This window comes from Alosa alosa, chromosome 19 (assembly GCF_017589495.1).
Source record: "Alosa alosa isolate M-15738 ecotype Scorff River chromosome 19, AALO_Geno_1.1, whole genome shotgun sequence".
Classification (NCBI taxonomy): Eukaryota; Metazoa; Chordata; class Actinopteri; order Clupeiformes; family Clupeidae; genus Alosa; species Alosa alosa.
Window position 1 is genome coordinate 30,803,767 of NC_063207.1, and position 12,070 is coordinate 30,815,836.

The 12,070-nt window shown below is 41.0% G+C and overlaps 1 protein-coding gene across 10 annotated transcripts in view; it reads left to right on the top strand.

Annotated features, from left to right (window-relative positions):
- The window catches only part of qkia (QKI, KH domain containing, RNA binding a), a 207,344-nt gene that overhangs the window by 75,212 nt on the left and 120,062 nt on the right, over window positions 1-12,070 (top strand). For 4 of the 10 annotated variants that reach the window (XR_007191810.1, XM_048227266.1, XM_048227267.1 and 1 more), the window contains exons 5-7: window positions 3,813-3,900; window positions 6,347-6,802; window positions 10,659-10,733. Coding sequence is in view for 6 of the 10 variants with exons in the window: in XM_048227266.1 (XP_048083223.1) it covers window positions 3,813-3,900; window positions 6,347-6,802; window positions 10,659-10,733 (619 nt within the window). In the remaining 4 variants the exon portion in view is untranslated. Of the gene's footprint in view, window positions 1-3,812; window positions 3,901-6,346; window positions 6,803-10,658; window positions 11,274-12,070 lie in introns of those variants that run through there. The other 6 variants (XR_007191812.1, XM_048227269.1, XR_007191811.1 and 3 more) reach the window with 5 other exon arrangements.

Consider the following 12,070-nt stretch of genomic DNA (forward strand, 5'->3'; position numbering starts at 1 on the left):
AGAATAAGCAAGCAATGTCACGTTAATGTTAAATAGCCTACATCTGAACGCTAAGTGGCAACGTTGTATTACATTTCACTAGTGTACTTGAAATACGGTGTGAGCTTCACAAGTAAGGAAGGTGCAAATATTATGTAATTTATCATGGGAAATTATTGGAAATGTTATTTCTTGTTTATTCTAATTGCAAACCACACACATCCATTCGTAATCACACGTACACTTTTAATACCTTGAAAAGACTCTCATTTCGTTTATTTGATGTTGCCTAGCAACGCAGCCTTCAGAGCAAATATTCTAGAACAGAGCTTCAGAGAGACACGTTTTGAGTTCGTGGCCAAGTACCTAAAATATCGGTTTCCATGTGTATGTGCTGGATGGTGTGCTTCCTTTATGAAAGTAAGTGTTTTATAGAGTTACAGACATAATGAGTCATGTTGTAGTGGTCCACATAAATGTGCCCCTTCTGTTATTAGAATGCTAAGCGGAGATTTAACATCATTCATTGTGTGGCTAGAAGCTAGCTAGCTATGTCATAGGGAGGAGATGTTGCTGTAACGTTATGGGATTTATGTTGCTTAGCGTAATGCCATGGTCATTTGATATGAGATTCTTGTACTCGTAACTTTAGAACTCCTTTTTTTTTTTTTACTAAGAGTAATTCAGGAAGCATTTTAGCCCTAAAAGTAGCGCCTGAGTCTGTGACAGCTTAAACGAGGACTCCTAATAAGACCGATTCACAAACAATGTTTCATGGTGGCATTTCACGTCGTGATGTTTTGAAATGCGTCTAACAATCACGATGGAACAATTATGCATTGTAGGCCTAACAAAGGGATGCAGTAACACCAACAACCAAAACTAGCCTACTCATTGTTTACATGTACATTAAATGTAACGTTTCATTGTGAATCAAATTAAAAGATTCTCCTCTTTGCAAACGTTAGCATAGGCATATGGTGACAGATTAATTTAATAATGTTGCTGCGTTAATCACGGTAAGCACGAATGAAGTGGCCACTTCTTAATGGGACTCACTGTATGGAAGTAGGCTAAGTAAAATAGAGATGTTTAAAATAAGATAAAGTTAGGATATGCCCGCTTGACAACGACAGAGATAACTGGCCTTTGGCCATAGCAACCATCCATTTAGAACGACTGGCCTTCATAGCAACCAAGGATCTTAGCTGTGATTCATGTAGCTACAGTATGCATGCAATGTGATGCAAAGTATAGAAAGGTGATTAAATATACAGACAGGTCAAGAAATATAGTGCAATGTAAACAGTAGTATACAGTTGATTTACAGAAGGTGGTTTAGAGTAATATGAATTAAATATAAATATGTGCAGTGTATTAGCATCTCATACAATAAGTAGAATCATGTATGTAGATGTAGCAGTAACATTATAATAGTAGAAATAATAATATAGATATATGCAGTGTATTAACAGAATATAATAAAACAGAAAAAATATGGATATTCAATATGACAAATATATAACAGATATGTACATAACATACAGCTATGTGCAGTGTGGAAACAGTGTCATTGTAGTGCAGAAACAACATTATAAGAGTAGTAAGAATAAGTCTATGTGCATGATGAATAGTATAAAGATCAGTAGAATAACTATGTATAAATGTAATTACAGTAGGCCTATGTACATTTGTAAATAAATAGAAAACTATGGGTGAGAGGGATAAATTAATTTTATTTAATCGTAAAAGTAAATTGCATTCAATTAAATTGCCATTAAAAATCTTTCCAGTAGGCTTTAATATCACGCAAAAAGTACAACCAAAGCTGAGCTTGATCAACTAGAACGTCTAAAGAACCAGAACTTGAGTGTAGTTTTTTGCTGGGTCCCAGGCCATGTTGGTCTGAGGGGAAATGAGAAAGCGGACAGTGCTGCTAAGCAAGCCCCAGAATGTCAAATCCCTGCCCCAGACCTTAAACCTATACTGAACTCTTACATCTCAGATAAGTGGCAATCTGAATGGGATTAATGTACCAACAACAAGCAAGGAATGTGAATTTTAGCACATTTTCATGATCCACTGGGTTGTTATGGGCCACACAAAATACGGTGTTGCTAAAATTACTCCTATTGTGGCTATTAGAGACATGCGTTCTTGAGTATCCAGCTACATTCAATGAGTTAAGTAAAATATATTCACACACAAAAAAAAAACATCACTAATGTTGTGGACATTCCTTTATTCTGAGATACATCAATAGGCTCTCAAAACAATCCCAAACAGACATAAGGTCTTTATAGAGCAAATCCATATAGATTATTTGTCAAATAAACCAGTAAAACAGAATTAGGGGATGGAATATATTCACACTCATAGCTCATATTTTTTAAATAAATCAGTGAAAAAGTATCCTGACAAACAAGCAGCATTTTAATGCCTTAGTCTTATTTCATAATTTCACCTGTTACCTGATAGCCCAGTTTGAGAGGTGCAAGACGCGTGACATTATTTATTTTTGCAGCCAATCACTGCTGTTGTTTTATTTTATTGATTTGATTTTAGTCATAGAAGCTAAATTCGAAGGCAGGCCACAGGTAAAATCCAACGAACCGCATTCACCCCGCAAGGCAATAGTTGAATAGAGCTTTTGAGGTATTGCCACTGCTCCAACACTGAAAGGCACTGTTAGAATGCTTGGATCAAGCCAGGTTCAGCATAGCGTATGTCACTGTCTGCTCACGTTGGTGACCGGACCAGGGCAAGCACACTTTCGCAGTTCCCGCCGGAAATGCAGTCTAGTTCATCTTCAAGTTCTCTCTCTCACACACACACACACACACACACACACACACACACACACACACACTGTATTAGGCTAAAGTTTATCTAATGGTGTGTTTGCCTGGACTGAAGGAGACATTGCGTTTCCCATACACACTACTGTGTGATAGATAGATATGTTTGTGTCTGTGTGTGACCAGTGTGGTAGACAAGCCTTTGAGACTTCAATCTCTGTATACCCTGCATTGTTTACAGAGAGGGATGGTATTTTGAAAAATAAAAAAGACGAGAGAAAGGGGGAGGAGGGTGGCCGCTGAGTGTTGACAGCACAGCCAGAACACAGCACACAGGGACCAAAACAAAAACAAAGTGGACAACCTTGAAGAGTGTGTGTTGTCTGCAGGTTGGTTGAGGCCAGCTGTGTGTGTGTGTTTGTGTGAGTGCAGACAGCTTGAGTTTCAGTTCCCTTGGCCAAACACACTTCCAGTAGTCCCCACGGCCAGCCCGTCGCGTTTCCATGGCTACGAAACAGTTAGTGGCCAGAGGGAAAAAAACAAGCAAAGTGGGTGGATGTGTTTGTAATTGTGTGTTTGGGAGGAGGGGGACATAGACATAAATTGCTTCCCATGAATAATTCTACTTCCCTAATTTGGCAGTAATGACAGTTGGTGTGTGCGTGCGTGCATGTGTTTATTTATCCAAACATTAATTGACAGGAACGGTATTGCCAGGGCTGTATTACGGTGTATTTTGATTGTGCACGTGGGAACATGAAGAATTAAAATGATTATCCACTTTTATGGCTCTGGTTGAATATATATTTAATAATGTTCATCCCTCCCTTCCTCCCTGTGTGTGTGTGTGTGTGTGTGTCTCATGTGTCTTCTATCCAATGACTCTGCTAGTTCATGCAGTGTGTGACTTACACATTTTCCATACTGTGTGTGTAAGCGCTAGTAGTGGGACAGACCAGGACATTCTGGTCCTGTTTCTTCTGCAGTCTGTAAGCCTGAGCTGAGTACTGACCGTGTGTGTGTGTTTTGTTACAGGCGGAAGGGGAGGACAACCTGAAGAAGATGCAGCTGATGGAGCTGGCTATTCTTAACGGAACATACAGAGACACCAACATCAAAACACGTAAGAGAGACACACTTACACACGCGCCCAATATCGAAAGGGTTATAATTAGGGGTGTAAAGATTCACTGATATGTGCCGGTAAACGATTTAAACGTTAAAGATGTGAGTGCATCGACATGCAAACCCCGGTCGATGCCCTGATTTTAAAATGACAAATCGGTTGTACGGTAATAAGCAAAGCTGCAGCAGAAGGATAACATTACAAATTATGTTACTTTCAAAATCATAAGACAGATCCTGATTCGCTAACGCATCAACAGAGTGTCCAGTAGCCTTCTCCAATTGGGGGAATTAGTGTCACTGCTTCAGTGGCAACAAACTTGAATTTCCCCTTGGTGATCAATAGTATCTATCTATCTATCTATCTAACTAGATGCTGAGTTTAGTGAAACGCAGCATGGACTAATAACATGCGTGTGATGTTAATGTGTGTTGCAGTATCCTGAATGAAGTCATATATTCAGTCGTAAGCACTAGCATTTTATGGCTGCAACAAACAGCCTCCACGTGGTAACTGTTCAGCCTCCTTCTGCATTCCCCTTTCCGCGGGAGTCTCCCCATCGATGAGGTGCACGTCTGAAAGTTTTAAATATTGCCTACCTGTCATTGTTGATGTGACAAACTTACTTCTCATATTTGTGTGTTAGTAGCCTCCTTATTTATGAAAGGTAATCCAGATACCCTTTCCCCCTGGCACTCGAAATTTAGCAAAGGCTACAGCTACACCACAGAGTTTTAAACTATTGTGATTGGCTCAGCAGCTAAGTAGAAGGGTGACATGAATGTATAGATCTCTATTAATTGGCCTAGTGATTTAGTTCTTGAATTTCCCCTGGGGATCAATAAAGTATCTATCTATCTATCTATCTAGAGACATTTTGCCAAGTTCTTAATGTCAAAATGTTTTTCAGTCTTTCAATCCAGTCAATCACATCTTTGTGTCTTTTGGAGAAATTGTAAACCCAATGACATGCCATTGTCATTTTTCTCACTCCATAAAGTAACAAAAATAACTCCCCCGTTTTATAGCCTACCCATTTAATAATTATTTCTATAATTGGATACTGTAGAATGGAAAATAAGATTTAAATTAAACAAATGTTAAGAACTTTTGGGGTCCTATTACATCGTATTGCATCCAAATAATCCGAATCGGTTTGAATCGCACCGAATCATTCTGTATTAAAACGTATCGTTTCTGAATTTTTTCATAGCTTATGCATCTAGATACGTATCAAATTGTCTCTTATAAGGGAGAGATGCGCACCTCTAGTTATAATCTTTGTGAATGACATCACACACAGTTTTTGGACCATATTCATAGATGCCAACTATGTCACTTTAACACACACACACACACACACACTCACTCACTGGGAGGGAGACACACACACACACACACACATTGCTCTGTGCTCTGAGAGTGCCCTCTGCTGAATCACATTTGCAACTCTGCATGATAATAGTCTGCACCATTGCTCAACTGTGGCTATTATGCTAATTCCCCCACACTCACACACACACACAGGTTTTGTGTGTGTGTGTGTGTGGATGTGGTGGTCTCGGTGTCTGTAGATGTGAATAACTGTAGTTATGTCAGACTGTGTTGTATCCCCCACCCAAAGCACTCCAGTGTTCTACACCCCCCTTCTCCTTCAACCACTGAATGCTTACTGTCATTTGAATGATTTTTATGCACTTGATTTCACATCCATCTTTTTTTTTTTTTTTTTTTTTTAAATGTCCTGAAAATCTTAAATGGTGCCACTGTCATGCGGGCCTATGTACTTTTACATTTACCTGTCAGGCTCTGATCTTTGAGCCCACAAGTAAATGCCCTACCCCACCCCATGGCCATTGGCTCTATTTCAGATCATTTTTGAGCTGTAGTATGTGTAGTTACCATGGTGATTAATGTGCGAAAATGTGGTGTTTTGCATCTGGTGATCAATGCTTTTTTGTTTTCGTTTTGGTTGTGGGTTTTAGCAATTTCTGTTCTGTTTGTTTTGTTGCTGTAGATGTTGTGGCTTGTATGTGGTGCAGCGTTGATCATTGCATGGACTAATTTTCTTTTTTGTTTTGCCTTCTCTTTTCCCCCTGCTCTTCCCCCTCTTTTCTTGCTATATTCTGCCTTAAATTTCTCACCTGTGATTGTCACCCTTTATACACACACACACACACACACCTACCTGCACAACCTGCTTCATCTTCAATTTGTCATTCTGCTGTGTACACACACACTGTTGTTTGTCATTTCTCTGGATTGCTGCTTCCTCTTTTTGTGGCTGTCCTTTTCTTTTCTCTCCCCCTCTCCCTCCTCCTGTCACCCTCTCTCCTTCCTTCTCTGCCTTCCTCTCTTCTTCTCTCTCTCTCTCTCTCTCTTTCTCTCCCCCTTCTCTCCCCCTCTCTCTCCCACTCTCTTTCTCTCTCTCCATCTCTCTTAGCTCCCCTTGCATTCTCTCTTGCAGCGGCGGCAGCGGCGGCCCAGGGCCCTCGCCTCATCGCGGCGCCCCCAGGCCAAGTGCTGCCCCCATCAGCCCTGCGTCCTCCGCCCTCACCAGCCGGCGCCCCCCAAATCATGAACCTCATCCGGCCCACGCAGATGACTGCAGCCATGCTGCCTAACGGCACCCCGACCCTGGTGCCCCCTGGCCCTGATGCGGGCATCATCTACACCACCTCCCCCTACGACTACCCGTACACGCTGGCACCCACCTCACTGCTGGAGTACCCCATGGAGCCTGGCGGCATGCTAGGTAAGCGGCCGTGGGGGCTGGGCTTTGGCTTTGGGGCGCCAGGGGCCTACCCTGCTCATCAGCAGGACGGCGGTCTCCTGTACACGGGCGGGGCGGGCCTGCTGGACGTTGCGGGGGTCAGTGCCCAGCAGGAGGCACTCAAAGGTAAATACACCCTGTCCAGCTGAGGCCGGACTTACTGGGGGGGAAGGTTTGGGGTTAACATGCAACACACACACACACACACACACACACACACACAGAGAGAGGGGCGTGACAATGTGACTGAGCTCTCAGACAGAAGGAGTTGGTCCTCCAAAGGGATCATGAGGGGAGACACTGGCTGCTTTAGGGAACATGGCAAGGAATATGGTTCTGTGCTAGAACAGTTAGAGAACATGAACATGACAATGGTTAGCCTCTCTTTGTTGGAACAGTTATCCAGAGTGCAGCTGCTTTTATTTTTCTTTCTTTTCTTTAATTAAAGAACAGGAATATGCTTTCTGTCCATTCTATTATTCTTGATGCCTGTCTCACACACATACATTCTGAGAAGAGGGCACACATTCGTTGTGACAATGATGTGCTTGTGTGTGCGGTGCATTAAGTTTTTTGTTCTTTCATGCTCCTACTTGGGGCAGATCTCTCTTGTCTGCTGGTGGATTCCCTTCAGACGCCGCTTTCTCTTCTTTTCTCACTGTCTCTCTTTTATTCCTTCCTTTCTCCCTCCCTCAGTCTTTTCCTTACTTTTTCTATCATCTTTGCTTTTTTTGTCTGTTTATTTTTCTTTCTCGCTTTCTGTTCCCTCCTCTCTGTCCCTCACTCTCCATCTTTCCCTTTCCACATCATCCCTCTCTAAGCATCGCTCCCTCACTCGCTCCCTCACACTCTATCTCCTTTATTCATTCTCTCCTTCTTCCTCCCTCACTCCCACCATGCTGCCGGCAGTAATGGTTGTATGGCAGGCAGGGAGGCAGAGGCAGCAATGGTCTCTTTCCCCTGAGGGGCTTCTTCATTAAATTCTTCCAGCATTTCCCCTGCCTCTCCCTCCTCTTAGTCTCACCCTGCCTGCTGAACCCCCTCAAAGTGTCTAGTGCATGAACTAAAGCTATCGTGTGGTGTGTGGAAGCATTGAGCTTAGGATCTTGCTCGTGGAATAAAATTAGAATTCAGTTTTTTGCACTGGACATTGGAACGGTCAAAATTACATTTGTTTGCCATATAAGCTTTGTAAATAAATTACACAGGGCAGATAACAGCGTAGGAAGAGAGGTGGCAACTACTAGACACCAAAGGGATATTTCACAAAACCTAGATAGCAGGCCAGACATCAAAGTCAAAGTCAAAGTCTGCTTTATTGTCAATTTCTTCACATGTCAAGACATACAAAGAGATCGAAATTGTGTTTCCTACTATCCCACGGTGGAGACAAGACATATTTTACCAATTAGGTCCACAGACAAACATAACATTCAAGTAAAGAATATAAAAAGTAGAAATAAGAAGGCACATACAATGAAGAAATAAGAGCAGCAAAATTTGGTAGAAATTGTGCAATTGTGCATACAGTAGACAGTCAATATAATAGTGCAAAAGTCAGGTAGTTTTGTTTGACCTAAGTATGCAAGTGGCATAGTGGTGCAAGTTATGTAAGAGCAGCAGAAGTGTGTTCAGAAGTGTTCGGGACAACAACAACAAGTTGCAAGTGTACAAGTGGAGTAGTGCAAGGCAGCCATTTTGGCTCTAAAAGTCCAGGATGTTATGTAGCTGAGGGTGGAGGGGGGAGGGAGTTCAGGATCCTAACAGCCTGGTGTATGAAGCTGTTGGTGAGTCTGGTGGTGTGGGAGCGCAGGCTTCTGTACCTCTTCCCAGAGAGTGAGAGAGAGACATAGTTCATTCTAATGTTAATGCTATTGTTTTAATGCTATTGTTTTATTAGTTCAGCCAGCTGTCACTCCGATCACACCTGTATTTTAAAGAACTTTATTCCATGTACCTATGGCAACAGGGTTAAACAGATATGGAAGTGTATTTTCTTTGGAATTGGCTAAACAACTGCATTTAAAAACTTTGTTTACAAGAAAGATGTGTTTGCTGCACACAGTTCAATGCACTAATTTAAGTTTAATTTCATTGCTGGTTACACTTCTGGAAGTTGTAAAATAGGAAGTTTGGAAACAAGCGTCAATGGGATCTTTCTAGACAGACCCGCTGAGCAAATTCATGTATTAACATGTTTTTCTGGGTTCACCCAGGCTAATAGAGAATGTGAGTGCATAGAGAATAGCTAGAGAATATGAAGAGGCTTTGCAAAATCTCAACCAGTCAGGTCATTACCAGACGGCAATTTGTAGTCAGTAGTGGCTTCTCTTGTCTAAGAGCTTTCCCTCTGAGTGTCACGGTGTGTGTTTGTACACATACCTTATGATTCATTTACAGATCGTATTGATCTAGCGTCCTCCTCCACCACCACTTATTCTGTGGGCATAGCAGGCTCCTCAAACAGTCTGGAATCTCCAGGACATGTGTGGTAGAGAGCTGAGTGTGGGCGATAGCAACTACCAGCAAATGCTGTCAACAGTCACTCCACTTCTGCCTGGCACACAGTGACACACACTCAAGCAAGCACATGGACATGCACACATAAACACGCTTACATATTCTTGTGCACTTACTTAACCGACTTATATATGCATGGCTACACACACAATTATACACAAACTGAAATGTGCACTCACATTAGCATATGCATGGCTCAGATGCGTATACTCGCAAACTCTAACACATTCGCTGACAGGAAGCAACACACATTCACACTTACACTCATACTGACACATGTACACAGACACACTCTCTCTGCTACTCAGTGCTAATAGTTAGAAATCTGATGTAACATCTGAGTGCATTACACAACACAGAAACCCTGACAACAAGAATAAAAATGAAGGGGGTACTCTAAACATCTGAGAAATAAATTCCTACTCTTTGGTCATCTCCAAATGAGTTTCACAGATGCATCCCATCTATTCACCACCATACACACACATACACTGCAAAAGGGGTTTGTGACCATGGTAACAAGCACTTTGTGTGGGCCCTCAGGCAGAAGAAAAAAAATTCAGACTTTTTATTTTCAGTCTTAAATAGATGTTAGCTTTTCCCTGGTTAGTTCTGAGACTCTTTAGATGAAACAAAGCAATGCTTGCCATCCGGTAGACAGGCATTAGGATCACTGCTAAACATTTCATGCACACACACACACATTGATGCTTAATGCTAGTCACGGGACCATCAGGTACCACATAGCATGAAGTGTCTCCCCATCCCATGTCTGATCCAGCAGTCTCACAAGCCTCTCTTTGTGTGCATCTCAGTACTGTGGAATTTTATAATCTCTAAGTTATGAATTTATATAAGAGGAAAAAAAGTTTTAATAAGAAAAAGAAAGAAATATTTTTTTCAATACCTTTTTTTCTAATAATTGTCTATACAATGTCAATATGTGTATTAGTAGTGTATATTATGTACATGAATATAGATGTGTAGATCTATGTGAAGGTGATGTGTGGAGATATGTAATTGTTAACTGTAAATGTGTTTATATATAAATTACAGGTGCATCTCAAACACATTTTTTTCCTGTGACCTTATTTCAAAAACTGAAACTTTCATATATAATCTAGATTCATTACACATAAAGTTAAACATTCCAAGCCTTTTGTTTGTTTTAATTATAGTTTACAGCTCATGGAAATCAAAAATCTATCTCAAAATATTACAGTAAAGAATGTATAATAAATTAATGTTGACCTGAGAAGAGCTCTGATCAGCTAAATAAGGCAAAATACCAGCAGTGGAACTTTTTCAATTTTTCAGTCTGGGCAGGGCAATGAACTTTTCCACTATATAGATGCACCTGTATATATATATATATATATATATATAATATACTGTGAAGAAACCTGAATTTTCCCTCCTCGAAGTGAGCTGTGTCTAACCTTGTGGACCTGTCACAATCTAGGTGCAATGGCAACTAAAGTGAGACGGCATGATACGCGAGTCCATCCTTACCAAAGGATTGTGACCGCTGACAGAGGTTAGTTGTAGACCCTTTAAGACTTGTTTTTCATGTTCTCTGAGCCCAGGTGCTGAGCCGACTCTGGAGTGGATTTGGAGCGAATGTGGCCCGAGTTTTGGCCGGATCTGTTCCACTCTGTTACAGAGTCGCCCTTAGTCTGGGCTGTGATGTTGCTTTTGGCTTAGTGAGGATAATACCCACTAATGCTTACCCTTCCCACAGCACCTGCATCACTTTCTCTCTCTTACACGCACACACACACACACACACACACAGGCAATTGCACTCTCTCCATCTCATCAAATATACTCTTCCACACACGTGTGTGCCAGTCTGACGCACTAGTCTCACATGCTGTCATACATATAGACACACACACACACACACACACACTCACACATACACACACACACACTATTTATATGCTCTTATTTGCTGTGGTATATACCTATGTTTACAAATGCAGTGACTCATGTGTAGCAATCATAATCAGTACTCTGTCATGAGTTATCAATATGTTCAGGGTTCCGTCTGTTTAAGGGAGGGTTTTCTATTGTTAGCCCCTTATATGTCAGGACGTGTAGGACAGGGGGCTATGCCACATCACATCAGTACCTCGGCCCTCATTTGTTACATTCCCATAACGTGAGATTAAGTCCCGATGCAGGTCAGACATTCACATTTTCTGTGAATCATATCTCTGCTCTACTCAGGAGGGCTAGATACTGAGGACTAGAACACTACAGGAAATACAGAGCAAACCAATATTTGGAGTCCATTATTATTATTAGTAGTAGTAGTAGTAGTATTTTTAATACTATTTTTTTCCTTCCTCACATATCTTGATGTTCGCATTGTCCTCGTTGAGTCTGTCGTCTATCCATTTTTATATAAATGTCAGTTCCACACTGAAACATAGTTTACATTTTTTGTCTCTAAAAGGACACATACATATTCTCCAGCATACTGGAATTTTTGTTTTTGTTACGTATTTCAGTTGTACACAAGGTACTGTCATATATTTTTTTTATATACATGGACATTTTTATAGCGACTGTATTTATGGCTCCTGTACATAATCCTGGAAAATAAAGATACAGAACTGAACTCAAAGTGATTTCATTTATTTATTGCACAATTGAGTTTCAGTTAAGTTCTCCTTTTTTTAAACCACTACTTACACTATCCATAACTTGCATTTTCAACCCGAGACACTAAAACATTAATAGTCATTTTATTATTCTCTGTTGGTTTTTGCTTCATTTAGTGTTTTCTGTTTGTCTCATCTTCACGGCTTCTTGTTTGTTGGGGTAGCGGGGTCACATTAGTGCTGCTTTTAACGCCATAATAACGTC